Here is a 23390-nt window from a genome sequence, read left to right as displayed (position 1 = left end):
TTATGAGGTTATGTTGCTCAATTTAAAGATCAACTTGCTCACTTTTAAGGTCAACTTGCTCACTTTGAAGGTCAAGTTGCTCATTTTGAAGATAAAGTTGCTCACTTTAAAATCAAATTGCTCACTTTTAAGATCAAGTTGCTCACTTTTGAGGTTAGGTTGTCTAACTTTAAGGTTAGAATCTGAATTTTGAGGTTATGTTTCCAAATTTTGAGGTTATTCACATAAATTTTTGAGGTTATGTTGTCAAAAATCGCAGTAAATCCATAAACTTCATCAACAATTCTCAGCAAATGAAGAAGATTCCTTTGAAAAATGACAAACAATTTCCTATTTTACATTTACAGCCGCTTAGTCTCTTTAAAAAGGTCGTTAATCATCACGATTAAAGAGGTGATGATGCTTAAAGAATGAATGAGTGGATGAAGAAGAAGGAAGACGGGGGGGAAGAAAATGATATAAATGGATTTTTGATGTTGCATGATAATTTTCATTCGAGGAAATTTTCTGCGGCTTTTGTTAAAGCATGAGCTGGAGCTTCTTTTGTGTTATGTGAATGCTGTGATTTTAAATCATACTCGCTTTACTAGGAACGAATGAGATGGGATTTTTTAATGTGTTTAGTACTGTTATGCTTGCATGTGACGTGAAATTGGCGGAAATTTACTTCATTTTTTGTAGTTATGTTTTGAAAATTTTAGAAATTTTGAGGTTAAGTTGCTCATTTTTATTCCATTTTGAAGTTAAGTTGCTCAGTTTTGCTCAATTTTGAAGTTGAGTTGCTCAGTTTTGCTCACTTTTCTAGGTTATGTCGCTCAATTTTGCTCACTTTTTTAAGTTATGTTGCTTAATTTTGCTCACTTTTTTTAGGTTATGTTTCTAATTTTTGCTCAACTTTGAGGTTAATTTGCTAAATTTAGCTCAATTTTGAGGTTATGTTTACAAATTTTGAGGTTATGTTTCCAAGTTTCCACTTTAATCAACTTTACTCGTCCCAGTCTATTCGCAAGCCATTTAAAGTCCATTGAAAAGCCATAAAGTCAACTCCATCTCCTTAACTCGAGTATATTTTATCTCAATCTGTAGTAAAAAAAAGTGAAAAATCTCGGAAAAACAAAAAAAGTGTGAAAAATCCACACACAAAAAAGGTGTCTGACTGTAAAAATATTTTTCATGTTCGACGATCGAAGATAAACTGCCGAAAGTCGTGCCATTAGTTAAAGATGAAAATCCGCTTTCCGTGGAAAATGGAAAACTTTCTCGTTTTTCTCGTTTTTCTCGTTTTTTTATTGCTTGACTCTGTGTTTTTAAGATTGTTTTTTTACTGACTTTATATCGGGTCGGATATCAGAATTGTTTCTATTGAGATGTTTTGATAGGAATGGAAAAATATTTTTTCCCGCCTTTTTTGTTGTTGTTTTATGGCTTAGAAAACACGAAGGAATTTATGAGCGGGAAAAGGTGTGTGTGTGTGTGATGTGGATTATGGCTACAGGTGTAAGAATCTGACGTCATTGAGCTTCTATGAATATTAATTCAGCAACATAACCTCAAAATTAAGCAACATAACCTCAAAAAATTGAGCAACTTAACTCCAAAGTTGAGCACAAATTAGAAAATTAACCTATAAAAAGTGAGCAAAAATGAGCAATTTAATCTTAAAAGTGAGCAACTTAATCTCAAAAAGTGAGCAACTTAATCTCAAAAAGTGAGCAAAATTGAGCAACTTTACCTCCAAATTGAGCAAAAGTGAGCAACTTAACCTCAAAATTTCCTAAATTTTCACAACTCAATTTTATAATGTTTACATTTTCCACAACATAACCTAAAATACATCTCCATTCAAATTCCACTATTCACTCCCTAAAACACATAAAACATGCAAATAAAATCCCAAAACAAAACAAAAAAAAAGTTGAAAAATGTACAATTTCATTGAAATAGCAAACGGACATCAACAGCCAGCTACAGCAGCAAAAAAAAAAGTTCTGCAACAGGTGTCAACCAATTAAACGATAAACATTCACATAAATATCTCAACACAGGATAAAGTATGAACATAAAAAAAGTGTAGAAGGTGCTAATAGACATTATATTCACCGACACTACAAACTCTGCACTTTCAGTTTTTAAATGACGGGTGTGAGGCTGGAAAAATAGCAAGTTGGGGAGATTTGTGAGTTTTGAAGTTTTAGAGCGCATTTAATTTAGAGGTTATGTTGCTCAGATTTGCTCAGTTTTGCTCAATTTTGAGATTGTAGTGCTCAGTTTTGCTCAAATTTGCTCATTTTTGCTCATATTTGCTCAGTTTTGCTTAATTTTGAAGTAATGTTGCTTAATTTTGGATTCAGTTTTTCATTTTTGCTCAATTTTTTTTTTCAATTTTGCTCAATTTTGAGATTATGTTGCTCAGTTTTGCTCAATCTAGCTCAATTTTGAGGTTAAGTTGTTCAAATTTGCTCAATTTTGATTTTTTTGCCCAATTTTGAGGTGAAGTTGCTCATTTTTGAGGTTAAGTTTCTCAATTTTGAGGTTATGTTGCTTAGTTTTGCTCAGTTTTAAGGTTATGTTGCTCAAATTTGCTCAGTTTTGAGGTTATGTTGCTCATTTTTGAAGTTATGTTCCTCAGCTTCGGTCAAACTGACTCCAAACTTAAATCAAATCCCATTAAAGTCCAATTTTACATAAACTTTTTCCATTAATCTGTTTTAAAATTAAAACTTTTGTGCGAAACTGAATGCGAATAAAAAAAAGGAGGAAGAAGCGAGGTGAAAACAAGATAAATGAGTTTTAGTCGCCGGTGTAAAGTTTATGGATAGACAAGAGTTGTAAAAAAATAGTTTTTTGCTTGCTGTTTGCTGCATTGTTGCAGTTTTAAAATGAAGCTTATTTTATGAGCTTAATGAGAAAAAATCGAGTTTTGATGACTTTGTTGGAATTGTTTTGATGGTAAAAGTTAGTTGGTATGGACAAAATCATGTAAACAGGAAAGACGACAAAAGTAAGGCAACATAACCTCAAAATTGAGCAACTTAACCTCAAAATTGAGCAACTTGACCTTAGAATTGAGCAACTCAACCTCAAAAGTGAGCAAAATAACCTCATAATTGAGCAACTTAACCTCAAAATTGAGCAACTTAACCTCAAAATTGAGCAACTTGACCTTAGAATTGAGCAACTCAACCTCAAAAGTGAGCAAAATAACCTCATAATTGAGCAACTTAACCTCAAAATTGAGCAACTTAACCTCAAAATTGAGCAACTTGACCTTAGAATTGAGCAACTCAACCTCAAAATTGAGCAACTTAACCTCAAAATTGAGCAACTTGACCTTAGAATTGAGCAACTCAACCTCAAAAGTGAGCAAAATAACCTCATAATTGAGCAACTTAACCTCAAAATTGAGCAACTTAACCTCAAAATTGAGCAACTTGACCTTAGAATTGAGCAACTCAACCTCAAAAGTGAGCAACTTAACCTCAAAATTGAGCAACTTAACCTTAAAACTGAGCAAAACTGAGCAAAACTGAGCAAAACTGAGCAAAACTGAGCAACATAACCTCAAAAATTCCCAAATTTTCCCCATCCATTTCCATGACGTCCATCAACATCCAACATACTTAATTGGTTCCGATCTTAAATTGTTTATTTTGGTAATTTTTCTTCCACAAGATTGCCCGATATTAAATGTGACAAGACTTCCCAAATGTTTGGCTCGTATTTCACTTTCTTTGTCATTTGTTTCTATTTTAGGAAGCACCAAAGCAGCCACAAAAAGGAGGAAGACAAAAAAAGCAAATAAATTTTTCTGTAACAGCCACAATGTCTGTTTGAGGTTATAACATTAAAAATAAATTGCATGTTCAATCAACGTCAATTGACTTGTAATTTCTGACTATGGAAAAGTTTTTTTTTTGTGATTCTTTGCTGCTTCCCGAGATGAGATTAGATCAAGTTTTATTAGCGAAAGTCATGAACACAACTATGATTGCTGTAATGTATTAAAGGAAATAATGGATTTGATCTTGAATTACATTGAATTTATTGATTGAGAATAAACTTGTTGAATTGGCTGAGAATTGAGATGCTTTAAGTGTCGAGATGACATAATTTGGATACCGAGATGACACAATTTAAGTTCCGAGATGACATAATCTGAACACCGAGATGACAAAATATAAAAAACTATTTTAAGTACCGAGAAGATGAGATTTTAGCATTGATAAGTCACAATCAAAATACCGAGATGACTAAACTTGACTACCAAGATGACAAAATTGTAGTACCAAGATGAAAAAGTTTAAGTTCCGAGATGATATAGTTTAGGTTCTTAAGTGACTCATTGAAATCAACGAAAAGACACAATTTTAGTATCGATGTGTCTTCCGAGATGACCAAAATGTGATACCGAGATGACAAAATATTGTTACCGAGAGATCTCAATTTTTCAATAAAAACAATCTGATGGCAAACAGCAGCAATCATCCATACATTTTTATGACACATGTCATTTGCTTCCAATAATGACAATAAAAATCGCATAAATTCTTCACACCAAATCGACATCAAGTCGTGCTTAGCACAGCAGTTCCTCATCATTTTTTAATCTCGAACATTTTTCTTATTTTTTCATCCTGTCTGTCTCAAGTCCTGCCGCGTGTTGGACACAATAAAAGGTGGAAAAATCCCATTCATCAAATTTTTCATCCTGAACATGCTGCATACTGCTGTGGTGAATGATGTGGACCACATGGTGGAATAAGATGTGAATTTTCTGGATATACCGAATGAATAATGACTCAAGCTGAGACAATTTCGGTGGACGGGACATTGTAATTACGTTTATGGAGATTATTGTGACATTGAACAAGTTGAACGATTTATTTGTGCGATTTTTAGACGGTAAATTGCGTGGCTTGGTAGTGATTTATGGGAAGTTTGACTATGTTTTGGGTATCGTGCATGATAAGCTTGTGTTTGAGTTCGGATTGTGTCATCTCAGTAGTTAAATTGTGTGATCTCGGTAATCAGATTGTGTCATCTCGGTAATCTAATTGTGTCATCTAGGAACTAAAATTGTGTCTTCTATGTAATCAGATTGTTTCATCTCGGTAACTCAATTGAGTCATCTCAAAAATCAAATTTTGTTGTCTCGAGAACTTAATGTTATCATCTTGGTAATATAATTAAATCATCTCGGCAATAAAATTGTATCCTTTCGATACTTAGATTGTGTCATCTCGGTGCTTGGAATGTGACAATTAAATTGTGTCATTTCGGTATCGAAACTATATCATCTAGGTACCCAAATTGTGTCATCTCGGTATCCAAATTTTGTCATCTCGGTATCCAAATCATACTTTTCTTAAAGCTTAAAACTTCAATTTTTTTTCTAAATTGTCTCAATTTTTCACTTGATTTCTCTTCACAAAATTCAATAAAAAAAAATAACCTAAAAAACTTTCATTCAATTTACTATTATTTTTAGGATAAAAAAAATCTTCAGCACTATCAAAACTTGTCTGCTCTTTTTTTCTCATTGCACGCTCCATTTCACATTCCAGATTCTTTCTTGTTCTGTGCATTAAACATTGAACTTTAGCTGCTCGATGCTGCTCAAAAAAAGCAAAATGTTTGCGATAAAAAGTTCAAAAAAAACATAATTAAGAATTACGAGAATTATGCTGATGCACAAATTTTGTTATTTATGTTTGCAATCTTTTTTTTTTGAGCAAATTGAGACAATGAATTGTGCTAAATACTGGAAGTTCCCCTTTGAGGGTCAAAACTGAGCAAAATTTTTTTTAATTGATTGAATTTTTTCTTACAAAACTTTTTGCTTTTTTTTTAATTGTTGCAATTTGTTATTGTTGAGATTCAGAGGATAATAAGAAAGTTTCTCATGCTGAATAGTTGCAGTCTTTAGTTTTGACTCTATTGATGCTGCATTAGTTGCTGAATTATTGGAAGTAATTTGCTATTGAGTCGTTATTTTGACATGAAAAATTGAGCAAAATTGAATGAATTTCGATACCGAGATGACAAAATTTGGCTACCAAAAAAATTGAAACCGAGATGACAAATTGGACTGAAGTTAAGTACCGAGATGATTAAATTTTGCTACTTAGATGACAAAATTTTACTGCCGAGATGACAAAATTTTGTTACCGAGATGACAAAATAAAACAAAATTTGAGTACTAAGACTAAGTGTTTTCCGAGATGATCAAACTTGATTACCGAGATACAAACTGTGATTATTAAGATAGCAAATTTTAACTTTCAACTACCAAGATGACAAAATGGGTTGCCGAGAAGATATAACTTGAACAAAGATGGCAAAATTTAGTTACTAAGATGACAAATTTGATTTTTGAGATGACACGTTTCAGATACTGAGAAGACACAATCTGAATACCGAGATGACACAATTTGAATACCAAGATGACCAATTTAATACTACCGAGATGACAGAACTTAATTAGCAAAATCAATAAAATATCAAAAAATCGATTTTAAATGACAACAAATATCCCCAAAAATATATGCAGTAAAAATAGCCAAATTTACAAAATATTAAACAATTTCCAAAAGGCATCACAGCATCTTCCAATAAAATATCAAATGCCACCCAATAGCCTTTTGTTCCTTCCTAAAAATAATTTTTCCAATCCTTTTTTCCAAGCAAAAAATTTGCATTTAAAAAGAAGAAAAAAAAGCATCAAATTTTAACTCAATTCAAAAAGTATTAAATATCATAAACTGTCCATTCCGACAAACTTTTTTTTTTGCTCATGTTGACATTTTCCATAAAAAGCACAAAAATCTTGAAGATGTCTTGGAAGGATGTATATTGAATTAAAGTTAAAGGAGGTAAAAGAATCCGACTTTATCGTAACTTGATTCCGATTATTTTGTAAATAAACTTTTTGTCACACATTTGTGGATGTGGATTAAAGATGAGGATGTTTGGTGATAAAGTTGTGGCTTTAAGTTCTGAGATAACACAATTTTGGTACCGAGATGACACAATTTTGGTACCGAGATGACACAATTTTGTACCAAGATGACACAATTTAGGGACCTAGATAACACAGTTTTGTTACTGAGATTGCACAATTTGGATAACAAGTTGGAACAATTTGTCTTCCAAGATGACACAAGTTGGTTTCCATGGTGACATAATTTGGCTACCAAGATGACTCAATTTGGATTCCAAGATGACAAAATTTAGTTACGAAAATGACACAAATTTGGCAACAAAAATGATAAAAATTTACCAAGATGACAAAATTCGATTACCAAGATTACACAAATTTGATTTCCGAGTTAACATAACTCAAAATTTCTACCAAAAAAATCAAAGTTTGCTCTGAAAAAGTTCAAAAAGCACTCAAAAGTTCAAATTAAATGTTAATTGCATGATACTCAAAAATTGTACATTAAAAGCAGTTAAAGATGGCAAAATGACAAACAGAAGCTTAAATAGCAAGCACAAAAATTTGTATCAAGGAGGGAAATTGAGTAAAAAATATTTGAAACTCTTCTGAAGAAACTTTTTGATGCAATTTTATTAATCACAATATGCAAGTTTTACAGAAAATAAGGAGCAGTAAGGACTTCTTTTTTTGTTGTGATGCAGCTTAAAATTTTCAAGAACTTTCGAGAAACTGAGAAGGAATTGGAAACCCGAGCAGGAATTAAAGATGTGGAACTGATCAAGAAACTGATCAAATTGACTGATTGTAGTCAAAACTGTCAGTCGAATCTTCAATGCAGTCAGTGGAGCAAGTATGCTGTCAGTCGAGTGAATATGCTGTCCGTCGAGCCTTTTAATGCTGTTAGTTAACCATTCAATGCTGTCAGTCGAATCTTCAGTGCAGTAAATCGAGTCACAAAACTGTCAGTCGAGCAAAAAATACTGTCAGTCGAGCCAAAATGCTGTCATTCGATCCTTTAATGCTGTCAGTTGATATTCAATGCTGTTATTCTTGTCTTTTAATGCTGTCAGTCGAGTCTTCAATGCTGTCAGTCGAGTCTTCAATGCTGTAAGTCGAGACTTCAATGGTGTCAGTTGAGCCTCAATGATGTTATTCAAGCTTTAAATGCTGTCAGTCAGGTCAAAATTGTCAGTAGAGCTTTCAGTGCTGTCAGTTGAGTCAAAATGCTGTCAGTCGAGCTGCTAAGCTGTCAGTCGAGCACTTATGCTGTCAGTCGAGCTAAAGTAGTAAAACGCATCAAATCAACTGAACCGAGTCCCCAAAACTTTATATCCATCCCGGTCACATTCTTTATTACATCTCTTTCCATTTTCCCTTTCTCTTTTTTCTACTGAATAAGCAGCAGAAATTTCATCATTAAATTCTCAACAAGACAATCCAAGACGAACTGCAGCAGTACAAAAAAATATCCTTTAATTGATTCACAAGGACAGCAAGCAAGCAACAAAAAAAGTGACAAATTGCTCAACTTTTTTTATTCAATGATTTCATAAAAATGAAGAAGACGAAAAGTCAGTCGTGACTTTATGGCTGTAAAGAAGTGACTTGATCGATCTATGATAATTTGTTAAAACTTTTATGGTAATTGTTTCAAATATTTCACATTTTTAAGTGACGACTTTTCAAGGTGAACGACTCAATTTTTGTGATGACTGTAGTTGAATTTTGGATGGATGGCAGCAGCAGACATCAGCTGAATAATAATAATTCTTGTTCTTATTTTTGATTATGATGTTTAAGTACTTGAGGGAAAATTTGAATGAAATTCTTACTCCTCAGAATATTATGAAGTATATTTATAAAACTTTTAAAGAAGACGAGGGGCTTGACGTGGGCTTAATGAGCTTTAAGATGAATTGAAAAAGCATTCCGGCGGGGGTGATTATGATACTTTTGGGGCAAATTTTGAGTTTATACTGAAAATAACTCAAATAATCAAGAATGCTGTCAGTCGAGCCAAAAACGATCGAGTAAATAATGCTATCAAACCAAAATAATGTCAATTCAAAAAATGCTGTCAGTCGAGCATGCCATGCTGTCAGATGAGCATGACACACTGTAAGTTGAGCATGATATACTGTCAATCAAACGTGACATACTGTCAGTTAAGTAATGATTGATCCCATGCTGTCAGTTGATCAAAACAATGCTGTCAGTTGATCAAAACCTAGCTGCCAATTGATCAAAACCATGCTGTCAGTTGAGCAATGCCATGCTGTCAGTTAAGCAATGCCATGCTGTCAGTTAAGCAATGTCATGCTGTCCGTTAAGCAATGCCATGCTGTCCGTTAAGCAATTTCAAACTGTCAGATGAGCAATACCATGCTGTCAGTCGAGAATGATATGCTGTTAGTTAAGCTATTGATTTGCTTCAAAATTGAAGTTATTTTAGTCAAAAAATACTGTTAGTTGAGGATAGAATTCAGAGGGGAATATGTCAGTCGTGTTAAAAATCATGTCAGACGATTTTATGTGTTGTTTCAGAAATGATGTCAGTTGGCCACAAAATGCTGTCAGTCGAGCTTTGTATGCTGTCAGTCGAGCGTAGTATGCTGTCAGTCGAGCCAAAAATGCTGTTAGTTGAGCATCAGTCAGTATGTCTTAAATTTTCGAAATTGTCAACAATTCATAATTCAATAAGCCTTAAATCAACCAAGAAACACAAACATAAGATGTTTATTTTAAACTCAAAACAGCCGTACTCAAAATCCACCCAAAAAGAAAAAAAATCCTCATTACTACCTACATCATCAAATAACACCAAAAAATAAAAAGTAGCAAGTATTAATCTCGATACAGCACGTGCTTGTTAATTTTCATTCAACCTCTTCATAATACTTCAACATGAATGTAATCGTACGCACTTAAGCTGCTTGTTCATTATTAATATTTGTATTACGAGAAATAATCGAAAGGTATTAACTTCACATCCATTTGAAAGCATGAAGCATACAGCACATACAGCATACACACACGTTATGTAATATCTTGAAGCAATTTGATCATCATCATCGTTCACGCCTCATCACGCAAATTTTCATCGTGTACTTTGATGGATTTTTTTTGAAAAGGATTTTTTTGGTTCAATGGCTGCTTAAAAATTCGAAAATATTCATGCATGCATACATGCGATAGGAAGATTTGCTGTCTCTTTTTATATGCTTTTGGAATATTTGGTTGAGGTTGTTGGGTGTGCTGAGCGAATTGACAAATGCTGTCAGTCAAGCTCAGTATGCTGTCAGTCGAGCTGATTATGCTATAAGTCGAGCTCAATATTCTGTGAGTCGAGCTCATTATGCTGTCAATCGAGCTCAGTATGCTGTCAGTCGAGCTCAGTATGCTGTCAGTCGAGCTTAGTATGCTGTCAGTCTAGCCATTCTGTCAATTGTCCTTGCGATGGTCTTGATCGTTAACCAAAATGGCGGACCTAAGACTTCCAAACACTTTAAAATGGCGGATCCAAATATCCTCAAAATGGCGGATCCAAAACACTCAAAATGGCGGATCCAAAACCCCCAATTTTACATCCCCAAAAACTCACATTTTAAAATATATCCGCTCAATTTTAAATAAATTCCCAAATAGCTATGTTTCCATAGTTTTAATTACTGACTTCCTTATCTTCCTATCGACTTACATTCTAATCCTCTTCAACTTCTGTGTCTAGCGTACATGATCCCATCCACTTCTTCTACGACTTTCTTTTCTACATACATCAGATCACAATTTCAGTTTAGAATTGGGGGGATTGGTTTGGGGATGGTGTGACATCCACAGGTTACCACGTTCCAATTGTTTGTCTGTCCGATCAGTCTGTCCGTCACAGTTTGTCCGACTCTATTTGTCCGACTCAGTCTGTCCGTCTCAGTTTGTCCGACTCAGTCTGTCCGTCACAGTTTGTCCGACTCTATTTGTCCGACTCAGTTTGTCCGACTCAGTTTGTCCGTTTCAGTTTGTCCGTCTCAGCTTGTCCGACTCAGTTTGTCCGACTCAATTTGTCCGACTTAATTTGTTCGTCTCAGTTTGTCCGACTCAGTTTGTCCGACTCAGTTTGTCCGACTCAGTTTGTCCGACTCAGTTTGTCCAACAGTCCGTGCTCTCAACAATATATCCATAAATCCCATCATTAACCAACAATCCCCACATCCTCCAAATCCACATCCTAGACAAGATACACTCATTCATTCTCATATACATAAATGCGTTAAGCACACAAAATATTATTCAATAGCAGCAGCACAAAAAAAATTCTTGTCAGGAAGGAAATAAAATATAAAATATGAAATAATCCCTTCCACACAATTTGCCTTTTTACCAAAAAAAAGCTGGTAAGTCATGCAGAATTCGCGAGAGTTTCTTATTTCTATTTATATGCCTGGGTAGCATAGCTGGATGTTGTTGTTGTTGTGTGCTATTTGAGATGTCTTGTTGACTTTTCATTACTGTAAAATATTGAGATTTAGGAGGTAGTTTGGGGGATTATTGTTATTACTGTTGATGATGTAGATGGTGAGCCAGGGGTGGGCAACCTGTGTGTCGCGGCATACTGAGACACATTTTGACAAATCCCATGAACCACATGACGTAGGTGGATTCAATCAAACCTTACTATCAAAGTGGACCGCGACACAAAGGTTGCTCATCACTGCTGTTGAGGATTAAAAATTATTTTTTTGGTGAAAATCATTGAAATGAGCTTGAAATTAGAGAGTGTAACTTGGTGGGGGTGGATGTTGTTATTTTAGATTTGGAATTTGATGAGAATTTTGGGTTTTATTTTTAGATATTTTTGATACTTACGGTAGTAATTGAGTTAATTCAAGAGTGTGAACACGGTTTGTAACATTGGGACTGAACTAAATACGATTCCGGGATCAATCTTAAGATTCCCGGCTAAGAAGGTATTAGGGAGCAGAGGCCTCTGTCACTCTCTCTTCTCTCTCTCCTCTCTCTTCTCTCTCTTCTCTCTCTTCTCTCTCTTCTCTCTCTTCTCTCTCTTCTCTCTCTTCTCTCTCTTCTCTCTCTTCTCTCTCTTCTCTCTCTTCTCTCTCCTCTCACCCCTGCCTTCCATAACCACCTCTCAGTTCTGCTTCTAACACTTGATTCCAAACCCAATTAACTCTCATAAAAAACTCAAATTTGCGAGCTAATTAAAAACAAAATTTATTTGCAGTACTTCCTAATTAACCATTATACACCTACCCTTCTCTCACCCCTCCCAGTCCCAGTGCTTAATTTGCTGAAATCTTTTAATTTTCCCACTCATAAATTTACTCAAAAAAGTCCCATTTTTGCACAAAAAAAGTGTTCATTTCCACCACAAAAAATCAAGCATTTTTCCTCATTTTTTCCGCGAAATAAATTTTTTACCCCACCTACCCCTTACCCCTTTTTTCCATTTTCCACCAAAATGACATTCTTTTTATTCAAAAAAAAGGAAATAAATTTTTGTTTCCGTTGAAATTTACTGCCTTGTTGTTCATAAATAAATATTTTATGCTAAAAATTACGAGCACAACAATCATGTTGGATGGGTGTCTCATAAATTTTTACTCGACTGACTTTAGAGAGCTTTTTGTGCTTTCGAGCAGCTTTTTGAGATTGGCTTTAAGGACTTTGGGATATTTAAATGGCTGTGGGATGACTTTGAAGGCATGAATGAGTGGGTTTTGTTGGAATCTTTGGAATTTTAAGCAATTTGAGTCATGCAGGGGTGAGAGAGCGAGAGACTCCCCTCTGAGAGAGAGAAGAGAGAGAAGAGAGAGAATTCAGGATCAAATCCAATTTTTTGGACAAAATTCTTCAATTTCAAAAATTTTTCTGGAAAAAAATTCCAAAATCTTCCCTAAATTTTGGTTCAATACTCTCACCTTCCCCTCTCTCCCTGTCTCTCACCCCTCCATCCTGACTAGACACCATCCCATAAATTACAATTATCTTCAATTTTCCTTATAAATTCTCAAACTTTTCCTCTACATTTATCTTTAATTTTTCCCGTTCAATTTCCACCATAAATCCACAAAAAAAATTAAAGCTAACTGACCCCATCTCACCCCCTCTCTTCTCCATCATAATCACTACCCCAACATCAACAACTTCTCATATTAAATCCAAAAAGTTTTCTTATTCTTCTCTACACAATTTTTTTTTTTGTTCTTGGATGAGCGCCAAAGAAGCGCCACCAAAAAAGACACACACGAAATAAATAAAAAAGAAAAAAACGACAAAAGTTGAACCATGAAAAAATTTCAAAAAAAAAAAAATAAATGAATGAAATATTTTTGCTTCTTTTTTTAGTCATTTAAGCATCCACAGAATACGCACTTGTTCAATTCATTGTGATGTTCTGAGTGCTGTTCTACTTAAAAGGCAGAATGAGATGCTTGTAAACAATTCTCAGAAAATGTTGAATTTGTGTCAAATTTTGAGGAATTTTGAGGCATCTTTGGTGTTAATTGAGGGATTATTTAAGGTGATGTTGATTACAAGAGTAGCTTATGTTAGTTAATCGATCCAAAATCTGACTCCAGACCGACGTAACTCTGCTTTGATGCTGAATTTGATTCAAATCCGGCTCCATATCAGAGTCACGTCGGGTGATACGTTTTGGATCAATTAAACGACCTGTGCTATTTTGATTCTAGACAGACGTGCATCTACGGATAGAAAAGGTCAAAAAGAGTGGAATGGATGATTTAAGGTAGTGATGGACAACCTGATAGCCCTTAATTAATCCCGAAGAGCACAATATTCTCACTAGGACACCGCTATGTAGCCGTATTGACAACCATGTTCATTTGTCGGCATCTTTTTGACCATGATTATCCTGATTTTGACCAATTTTTGCACGTACGCCGAAAATTGCAGCTCATCCTCAATTATGCTACTCGGAAATGCAACTAAAATGCCATTTAAACTTCCATATGTTGCACATACCAATTGCAAGTCTCTGTTGAATTTTAAAATGAATTTAATACGACAATTTCCAATTAGTTCCTTATCATTTAAAGAAACTGATCAGACTTAATTAGCTGCTGGCAGCATTGCAGTTTCGATGTCTTCGATTTATTGACAATCTGTGTATTTTATGTTGCTTTCTCAGTTTGTGCTGATATTGGAATTAGTTGGCTGTTGAGCTTTATCATGTCTAGTGTGGTTGTGGAGCTGCTATGCTTCAAATGAGGATGTTGGGATATTGTCACTGTTTTGTAACTTGGTAGTTAAGTTGTCTGTCTAAAGGATATGCTTTAATTAAAGATGTTGGACTCCAAATGGACTCAAAATGGACTCTTTTGTCTTCAAATGGATTCTCCAGACATCAAATTGACACTCTGGACTCGAAATAGACTCTCTTAACTGGAGATGGACTCTTTGGACATCAAATGGACTCTACAGACTTTAAATGGACCCTCTGGATTGTAAATGGACACTTTGGTCTGTAAATTTACTCTTTGGACTCGAAATGGACACTCCGAAATTCAAATTGACTTTCGAGACTACAAAAGGCCTTTTCGGATTCCAAATGGACTCTTTGGACATCAAATTGACTCTTCAGACTACACTGAAGTCGGACTGAACATGAACTATGGTTACATACACACTTTCCGGGTACAAAATCTATGTATTAAGCAATTCCATGGGATACTACGAACAGAAACACACTTGACATTAAGATCAACTGTCAGACTTCGGATTCAGCCTTTGGCGTCTCCTAAAATCCAACATTTCGACGTATTTTGTTACCAATTCCAACAAAAATTCGAACAAAAAAGCATCCACAAAACTATTTACATCCAAAAAACTTTAACATCCCATCTTCCTCACCGTCTTTGTTCAAACTAGTTCCAAAAACAGCATCAATTTTACCATATCATAATCCAGCCGAACAGCACTTGTAACAGCCCTCGCCGATCATAAAATACACGAAACAGTGCACAGAATAATTAATAAGTGCATAAAAATCCAGCTGTAAAGGAAATAACAAGAAGAAATGCAAAGCAGCACCAACAAAAAAAGGAGAAATTGCTGCTCATTAATAATTTAAGAAAATTAGCAACGAAAAAAAATCCTTTTTTTTTTTGCTATTGTGCTGATTACGTGCCGTGCATATATTTTGTATGTATGAAATGTTGCTGAATATTCTTTTTTTTTTTGCCTTTTTTTGCTACAGGTTTTTATGAAGATATTTTTACATGTTGCTGCTGCTGCTGTTGCCGGTTTTTAAGGAGTCAGGGGTGGAAGCTAAGGGTTAGTGATGCTAATGTCGATGTCGAGTTCGAGTCCGAGTCCGAGACCAAACCAAGATCAAGACCGAGACCGAGACCGAGACCAAGACTCAGCGAGTAGTCTTGGTTTCGTTTCCGATAATCTCGTTCTCACTCCTGGTTCCGGTATAGATCCTGATCTCGATCTCTGTCTCTTGCCTGTTCTCGGAATTCCGTAGAGACCGAGACTTCAGGAAACCCGGTGTAGCTGGATATTTAGTTAGATTGAGGAATGCCATAGCAATCATAGAACGAAGCTGTTACAAACAGACAAATTTGGAAGTTAGAGAGAAAAAGGCAGCTAGCTTTAGACATAAGAAGCTTATTCAGGATCCCCAAGAAGTCCTAAAAGAGCCTTGTTGTAGAATAACAGTTTGCAAAAGTCGGATTTTGTTGCTTACCAGTCCACTTTGCGTCTATGTTTGACGCCATCCGGCAATGACTCCTTTCGTAGATTGCCACCTTCCATAGATGACCCGTTTGTATGGCTTTTGGCAATATTACTCGATCTTGTCATCAAGTATCCTCAATATTACAAGATTACATACACACATCCCAACTCTGTACCACTTTAAAAAATCCTAAACATCTCCTTCCTTTGAAAAGTTTCAATTTTAAAATCCACTTTTATTATCTCAAAAACAACTTACTAAAAGACTATAAAATACATCCTGTTTATCTCTACTTTTCAAAACTCTAAACTACTACAAAACAATGCACGTGGCTGTACAAAAGAAGGAAACTTGTTCATTCTCAGCAACTCCCGAGCAGCACTTACTTACTATTCTTACTGTATATCCCGGAAAATTCTGATTCCGATAATGAGAAAGCATAGGGCTTACTTACTTCGCTGGTCGTACAGATCAATTGTGATTCATGGCTTTCTTCATATCGCGTTTAGTACTAGCTTCCGTCAAGGGTCAGGCACTCCAAAATTACAGTACTATACTTACTGCACTTTCATATAAATTCAACAAGTACAGTAAGTACAGTACTGTACCACATGAGTGTCTGACCCTTAGCTTCCGCCTTTCAATTACCAAATTACCAAATGCAATAATATCTCTATGTACAGCTTCCTTCCAGGAGTTCTTAAGTCTTCCAATATCTTCCCGAGCAGCACAATCGGTCAAATAGCATTTATTGTTGTAAAATTGGGTCAAAATCCATCATCAAGGTGCCATCAGCGCAACTTTGCATCTCACCGTCAATACAGCGACCCCTTAGAGTCTTAGAGAACTCTCTATGTAGTTCGGTAACATGCTTCCTGCTTGCTCAGCTCAATAATATACAAAAAACTATTGCCACATGAGATTTTTTTTTTTTAATTTTTTATGACCTTTTTCCTTCTGTTTTTTGATGCTAAAGGCATTTTTTTAATAATTTTTTTCTGTAACTTTTTATTGTGATGTGATCTTTTGGATGGCTTTAAAGAAAGGAAAATCGAAAAATGCAGAATGTTTTGGGTTTTGTTGTGGTTTGTTGAGGATGTTGAGGCTTTAAGAATGAGGACAACTTGTTGGATTTTGAAGGGAAAAGGATGAGGAAAGTTTGGGGAAATTGAGAAAATTTGGAAAATTTTCTTTGATTTTTCACAATTTTCATTTCCCAAAGGTGTCTTAAATTGAAGAATTTTGTCAAAAATTGGTTCAAATTCGACTTAAAATTACCTCAAATTTAGCCTGATTTCTGGAATCTAGGAGCATCATCTGAGGAAAGGAGGTCAATCTCCATCTTCCCACCCTCCTAAACCTAATACCTGCACAACCCCTCCAACCAAACCAATTCAAAATCCATTCAAACAATTCAATTTTCATCAAATTCATCCATTATTTTTAGTCACCCTGTATGACCAAAAACATCCATTAATCACCCTGTATCTCTACAATTCTCTCAGATTCTCTCCAACCTCAATTCTCTCCACAATTGTTTACAACTGCTTATTTTCCAAACAAAAAAATCTCAATTTGAAATAGTTTATTAAAAATTTCAAATTTACACAATATTTCCATATAAATTCAGGACCTAATTCAGCACACAGCATTCCAATCAACACATCAACATGACTCGTCACGCAAGAAACTCAACAGCCGGATCAGTTTATACTTATCATGAAAAAAAGAAAGACTCAAAAACATCAGGATTTGGAACTGAACATCAGCGTCTGGCTAAAGAGTCACTAAAGTCATTCGATTGCTGTAATTTGACACTTCAGCCATGCGAACTTCCAGTCATCACAAAAGATGGATATTTATTTGACAAAGAAGCTATTCTACAGTATATCATTACCAAAAAGGGTGAATATGCCAGAAAAATGAAGGAATTTGAGAAACAAAAGAAGTCAGATGAGGATGAATTGGCTGAAATTGCAGCAGCTGAGAATAAGAGGAAGTTGGAGGAATTTGTAAAGACTGAGAAGAATATTAAGATTGGCAGTAAGATGGGTGAGTACATTGGCAGTTCTGCAGGTAGAATTTGGTATCCACTAGACTCACATCGTGTGCATTCGGCTCACTTCGTGCCCTTTCGGCTCTTATCGTGTCCATTCGACTCTCATCGTGTCCCTTCGGAACACATCGTGTCCATTCGGCTCATATCGTGTCCTTTCGGCTCACATCGTGTCCCATCGACTCCCCATGTCTTCTATTCCCCTTTTACTTCCACCCATTCCCCCAAATTCCCCAACAATTCAACTAATGCAATTTCCATTTCTCATTTTAGACCAACCCGGACCCAGCACATCATCATCAACTCTCTCAAACATGACCGGCGCCAAGAAGCAACAACTACCAAGCTTCTGGGTTCCATCACAAACACCAGACTCAGGCAAAGCTAAAGTTCAAAAACCCGACAGCACAATTTACTGTCCAGTAAGCGGTAAAGTCCTCAAATCCAAAGACTTGATTGACGTTAAGTTCACATTAGCCGATCCAAATGCTAAAAAGTCACTAGTTGCACAAGAGAATCGTTACGTCTGTGCTGTATCGAAGGATATATTGACAAATTCAATGCCATTGGCTGTGCTGAGGCCAACGGGTGATGTTGTGACAATGGATTGTGTTGAGAAGGTGATTAAGAAGGACATGATACATCCATTGACAAATCAGAAGTTGACAGACAAGGATATAATTATGCTGCAGAGAGGAGGAACTGGATTTTCTAGTGTTAATCAGTTGAATGCTAAGGTTGCTAAGCCAGCACTTCAGTGTTAGAATTATGGGGGGAGGGGGGACGTTGGGTTGTTATGTAATGGTCTTTAGGGGAGGTGGGGACAGAGGGGTATACACAAGGGTTTTGGGGGTTAAATTTCTGAAGTCAGTTACTTAACATCCTCAACACACCCGTTTAGGAAAGGGAGTGGGGTGCACAACCAACCTGAGTAGGGTCTACTAATAGGCCCTAGGGTTCGGTCCTTTGGGTCGGTTTTTTAACATCTGCGGGATACCTCTACCCTACCTTATCCTACCCATGCCTTATCCTAACCCTTCCACATCCTACCCATACTTAATCCTACCCGGGTAGACAAGACTTTCCTAGGTGTATTCTACCTACTCTCATTCTGCCCTACCCCTTAAGATACTTAAGATAGGATGAAGCAGGGTAACTTCTAGGACAGACACTAGGATACCCTACCAATCGATATAGGGTAGGGTAGAGGTAGGTTAAGAAACCGACAACTCGACATGGCTTCTATGGAGGGCTGGGTTAGGTCTCAAATGCCTCAAACAATAAATTGGATGTTGACAATTGCGAGTCTCCCCTAGGAGGTCAGGAAGAGTCAACAGGTCGATGTTATGGTTACGTAACAAGTGAACCGTCCCCCCAAATTTTTAAACTTAAATTAATAAAGAATTTAACAAAAAAAACTGAAAATTTATGACTTTTTTTTAAATGCAAACCTGTGTTAATCCATGCCATTTACTCAAAATATTCTGTATCCGGATATGTCATGTAAATAGTTCATGAACAAGATCCATACACACAGTCTGACTGAAGGTCAATCCAAATGTCATTTTATTCCACCTATAAATACCACAATTTATGTCCATTTATATCCAGTTGGTTGTAAAATTTTCATTAAAAAATGCTTCAATTTATCCAAACTGTGACTATATTGATCAGCATAGCAGCTGCATCAGCCAACATCCATAACTATGATGCATCAAGTCAGCCTGAAAATGTCGTCAATTTGACACGCTGTAATGAGTTGAATCTTCATCGATGGGAGCTTCATAAGTGCTGTAAATATCCACACATTAATCTACATCGTGTCCTCATTGACACGTGCCTGGATGAGTGTATTGGATCTAATGATGAGTGCTGTCCAATGGGCTGCTTATGGCGCATTACTAAGATTGTCTATGACTCGACAAATGTCAACCTGAATGGACTTAAGAGGACATTAAGGAGTTCAGTCTTTGACAGTGAATGGGATGACTTGATTGATAATGCTGTTGATGAATGTGCTGCGGAAGTCAGATCAGCTGGTCTTGAGGGTCCATGTCAATTTCCAGCACATTTACCAAAACTTTTGGGATGTACGATTAAGAAATTGTTTTTGCAATGTCCACAAATGCATCCATTGCCGGTCTGTGAGACAACAAAGACATATGTTCAGGAATGTATGTGAGGTGGAGGTTGGTGGATCGAGGTGCTGCATATGATGGATAAGATCAAGGATTGTGAAGGTTTAGAGTAATAAAAAATGAAGAAAAAGTTGCGATAAATTGTGAATTTTTATTTGAATATTGTTAAGGCACATAAAGCTTAATTGCAGGTTACGGAACGCATAAGGGGGAAGGGGAGTGCTGTGTGGGGTTGGTTCACACTAGTCACACAAGTTGCTGATCCATGATTTTCTTAGAAACCCTTACGTTGAGGAAATCGAGATCTAAAAGCACTATTCCTGCCATTTCTGTTATTACCTAATTTCCGTACATTCCCCAAATTACTCAAATTCTTGTAAATCATCCCAATTAAACTATAAAAGCACTCAATAAGTGATATCATAGAAAATCCAAGAAAAAGTCCAAGAAGTCCACCGATATCAGCAATAACTGTAAATATCAAAATAACAAGTCAATGTAAGTTGAAGACATGCTTAAAAGTCATTAAACTCACAGTTCTGAAGTGTATAAGGTCCATAATATTGATAATCGTAGTGAAAATGATCACCAATTTCGAATCCAAGATAGGAAGCGATGGAGCTGGAAATAGAGGATTGATGAGTTGTGATTCATGCAAATTTTGGATGGGTCTAGTCACTAAATTGACAAGAATGATCAAAAATGTTCAAAAATCTACCGAAATTTGAAAATTTGACAAAATTTGACCAAAAATTGACCGAAATTTAAAAATTTGACCAAAAATTGATCGAAAATTGTCCGAAAATTGACCAAGAATTTTTTGAAAATTGACCAAAAATCTGACCAAAAATTTACTAAAATCTGAATAAATTCTGACAAAAAATTGACCAAAAACTGACAAAAATCTGAAAAATCTGACAAAAATTGAGCAAAAATTGATCGAAAATTGACCAAAAATCTGACCGAAAATTGACTGAAATTTCACCGAAAATTTACCAAATTCTAATCAAAAACTGACCAAAATTCAACCATAAGTAACCAAATCTGACCAAAATCTGATCAACTCCAACAAATCAGTCCCCACCTTACCCCTCAGTAATATTCCGAACCAACTTGATCAATCTCATGTCCGCATACTGCGAGTTCTTCTCAGACACAGCCGAATAATCCAAAAAATTGCAATCCTTAAGACATCCACAAGGAATTTCCGACTTCCGTTCATGATGATACGGCGGCCATGTCCTTGTAGCATTAACATAACAGCTGATGTCCTCCATCCCACAAACTTTCGTCTCATTTGTTCTCGGCATTGAAAATCTAACACATCCACACAATTTTAAGGTATAATTAGTCAGGCACTCAAATTCACAGTGATTTTGTGTATAAGTTCTGAAAAATTTTAATTTTCTTTCATCTTCAAAGTAGCAGTTCCGTGCTGTTGGTGGAAAGTGCTTTAAATTATATCTGGTGCTGTAGCCATCAACTTTTATTGTAACCTGGAATTAAATGTGAATTTTGTGAATTATATAGGCTGTGGATTAGTCGACTTTATTGCTGTCTAGTGAGTCTAACTGACAGTTAATGGCAGAATTGGCAGAGATTATCCAAATGTCCAAAGAATATGACAAGACACAGAAGTGAATCTAAAGTATCCAGGGACGTTGAAGTTATGATGTGTTCAAAAATCCGGAAAAAGGCCGGTGTGACTCTGACTTGATGCCGGATATGATAAACCTTGCCAGAGTCATCAGAATCTGGCACCATGTCAGCCCGTTTAGGACATGGGTTCAGTAGTACCAGTTCCGGTTTCTTAGCCTACCCGGAATACCTTAAATTCTCTAAGATATTCAACCCAATCCTATCATACCTTATAAGATATGGTACTCTGTATGCAGGCCGACATCGGCCATCACAACTCTGACTCTGTGTGGATAAAAAGAGCTATTTAAGCATTCTGCTCCTTCTTCAGCACAAGAATAGATTAAGAAAGTGACCCCAGGTACTAGCAACAAACCAGAGTCACGACCATGTTGTACCGGATTTGGTTTAGATCTACCACCATAGGTTTAGTCCAATATCAGATTCTAAAAGTCTGTTGTAGACTCTTATTGTCCTAGATAGTATACAATGTATGTTAGTCGATCTTTACATGACTCCGGTAGTCCTAGAGAGTACTCAACATGTCGTCCTCGGTACTACAAGACTCCTATAGTTCTTTAAGACAGACACCGAGTTTAAGTGTCTCTTACAGCCTTAATCTCCTCTCTTACAGTCCCTAGAATTCGAAAAATGCACGCATACTGCTTAAAAGTATTGCATACATGTGCTAGAATTCCATGTAAATTCTGGCAGGCAATTATCAAGCTCAATTAGTCATTTTTAATCTCATAGAGACCTTCATCACCTCCACAAAGTCACGCAAGTCACCCAAGTTACTCACCTTCTTAGCAAATCCAAATTCCACAAAATTCTCATAAGAAAATGGCGTCAAAATCTCATTTGGTGAGTTTAAAAAGAAGTAAAATGACTTTGAACGTGGCACACAATTATTGTCAGCATTAATCTTGTCCAAATAGAAATGAAAGTCAAGAATTGTGTTCTTAATTGACCTGACCGGTACCTTAAACTCATCATACGATATATTATATCCAGCCTTTATAGCCCACACTGGATGCTCGTCAACAGCTTCGTCCACAAAAAATTCATCAAATTTTTCAAATGATTTTGTAAGTCCGTTAATTTTATAGGACATAAAGTCACTGCTGATTGTGGCTGTGTCGAAAATTGTATGGAAACTTAGGGAATTGATCCGGAAGCAGAATCCGCGGTCGGTAAGGACACGATTCATGATTTGACGGCAGTTCTTCATGCCATGATTAAAATAACAAAATGCAAACATTTCGTCAACTTCCAGTGAGCCTTCCTCGAGCAGTTCCACAACATTTTGACTTGTGTCAGTTCCACAGCAGTTGTAGGAATATTGAGCATAAATTGGATGGCATGATTGAAGATTTGCAGCTAGTAAATTCACCTCATGCCTGTTAAGTCCAGTTGCATTTGTGGTGAATTTTACAAGATTATTTTTGGTGAAAATTGATGGACAAATTGTTATGGCTGGAAATGGAATCCAGTCGACTGGACGATCGAATATTTGGATGTGAAGGTTTGGTGTTATCATGAACTTTGTGTAGGCGATGCTGAAGTAGTAAAAGAAGCACAAGAATGAAAATAAAATTATTAAAATCCAAAAAAATCGAATGAAATTTTTCTCATTTTTGTTGATGATGAATTTTTTGGTGATTGAGAGGAAGTTGTGTGTTGGTTCCATTGTTGTAGATTGTGACTACTTTAAGGGATGACTTGTTGTATTCACTAGCTTAGACCCATGGCAATTAAAACGCAATTTAAATTAATTGACAATTCTGTGCATTTTATTTGCAATTAATTTAATGATTTTATAATAATTTTGGGAACATTCGGAAGTTACGTTACGTTCAAATTAAATCAAATTTCTACCCTCCTCACACATGACTCGACTTC

The 23390-nt window shown here is 35.9% G+C and overlaps 1 protein-coding gene across 1 annotated transcript; it reads left to right on the top strand.

The window, feature by feature from the left end:
• Positions 1–17198: 17198 nt before the first annotated feature.
• LOC139099809 (nitric oxide synthase-interacting protein homolog) lies at positions 17199–19137 on the top strand. Its single transcript, XM_070652339.1, has 2 exons — positions 17199–17708; positions 17986–19137. Exons 1-2 carry the CDS (start codon positions 17327–17329, stop codon positions 18474–18476), a joined length of 873 nt encoding a protein of 290 aa, XP_070508440.1. The 5' UTR covers positions 17199–17326; the 3' UTR covers positions 18477–19137.
• Positions 19138–23390: the final 4253 nt, after the last annotated feature.

This window comes from Chironomus tepperi, unplaced genomic scaffold, assembly GCF_022539635.2.
Source record: "Chironomus tepperi strain 1889 unplaced genomic scaffold, CSIRO-AGI_Ctep_v1 contig_486, whole genome shotgun sequence".
In the NCBI taxonomy this organism is placed as follows: domain Eukaryota; kingdom Metazoa; phylum Arthropoda; class Insecta; order Diptera; family Chironomidae; genus Chironomus; species Chironomus tepperi.
Note: the sequence above shows the minus strand (reverse complement) of the source record. Positions and strands in the feature narration are given on the sequence as shown.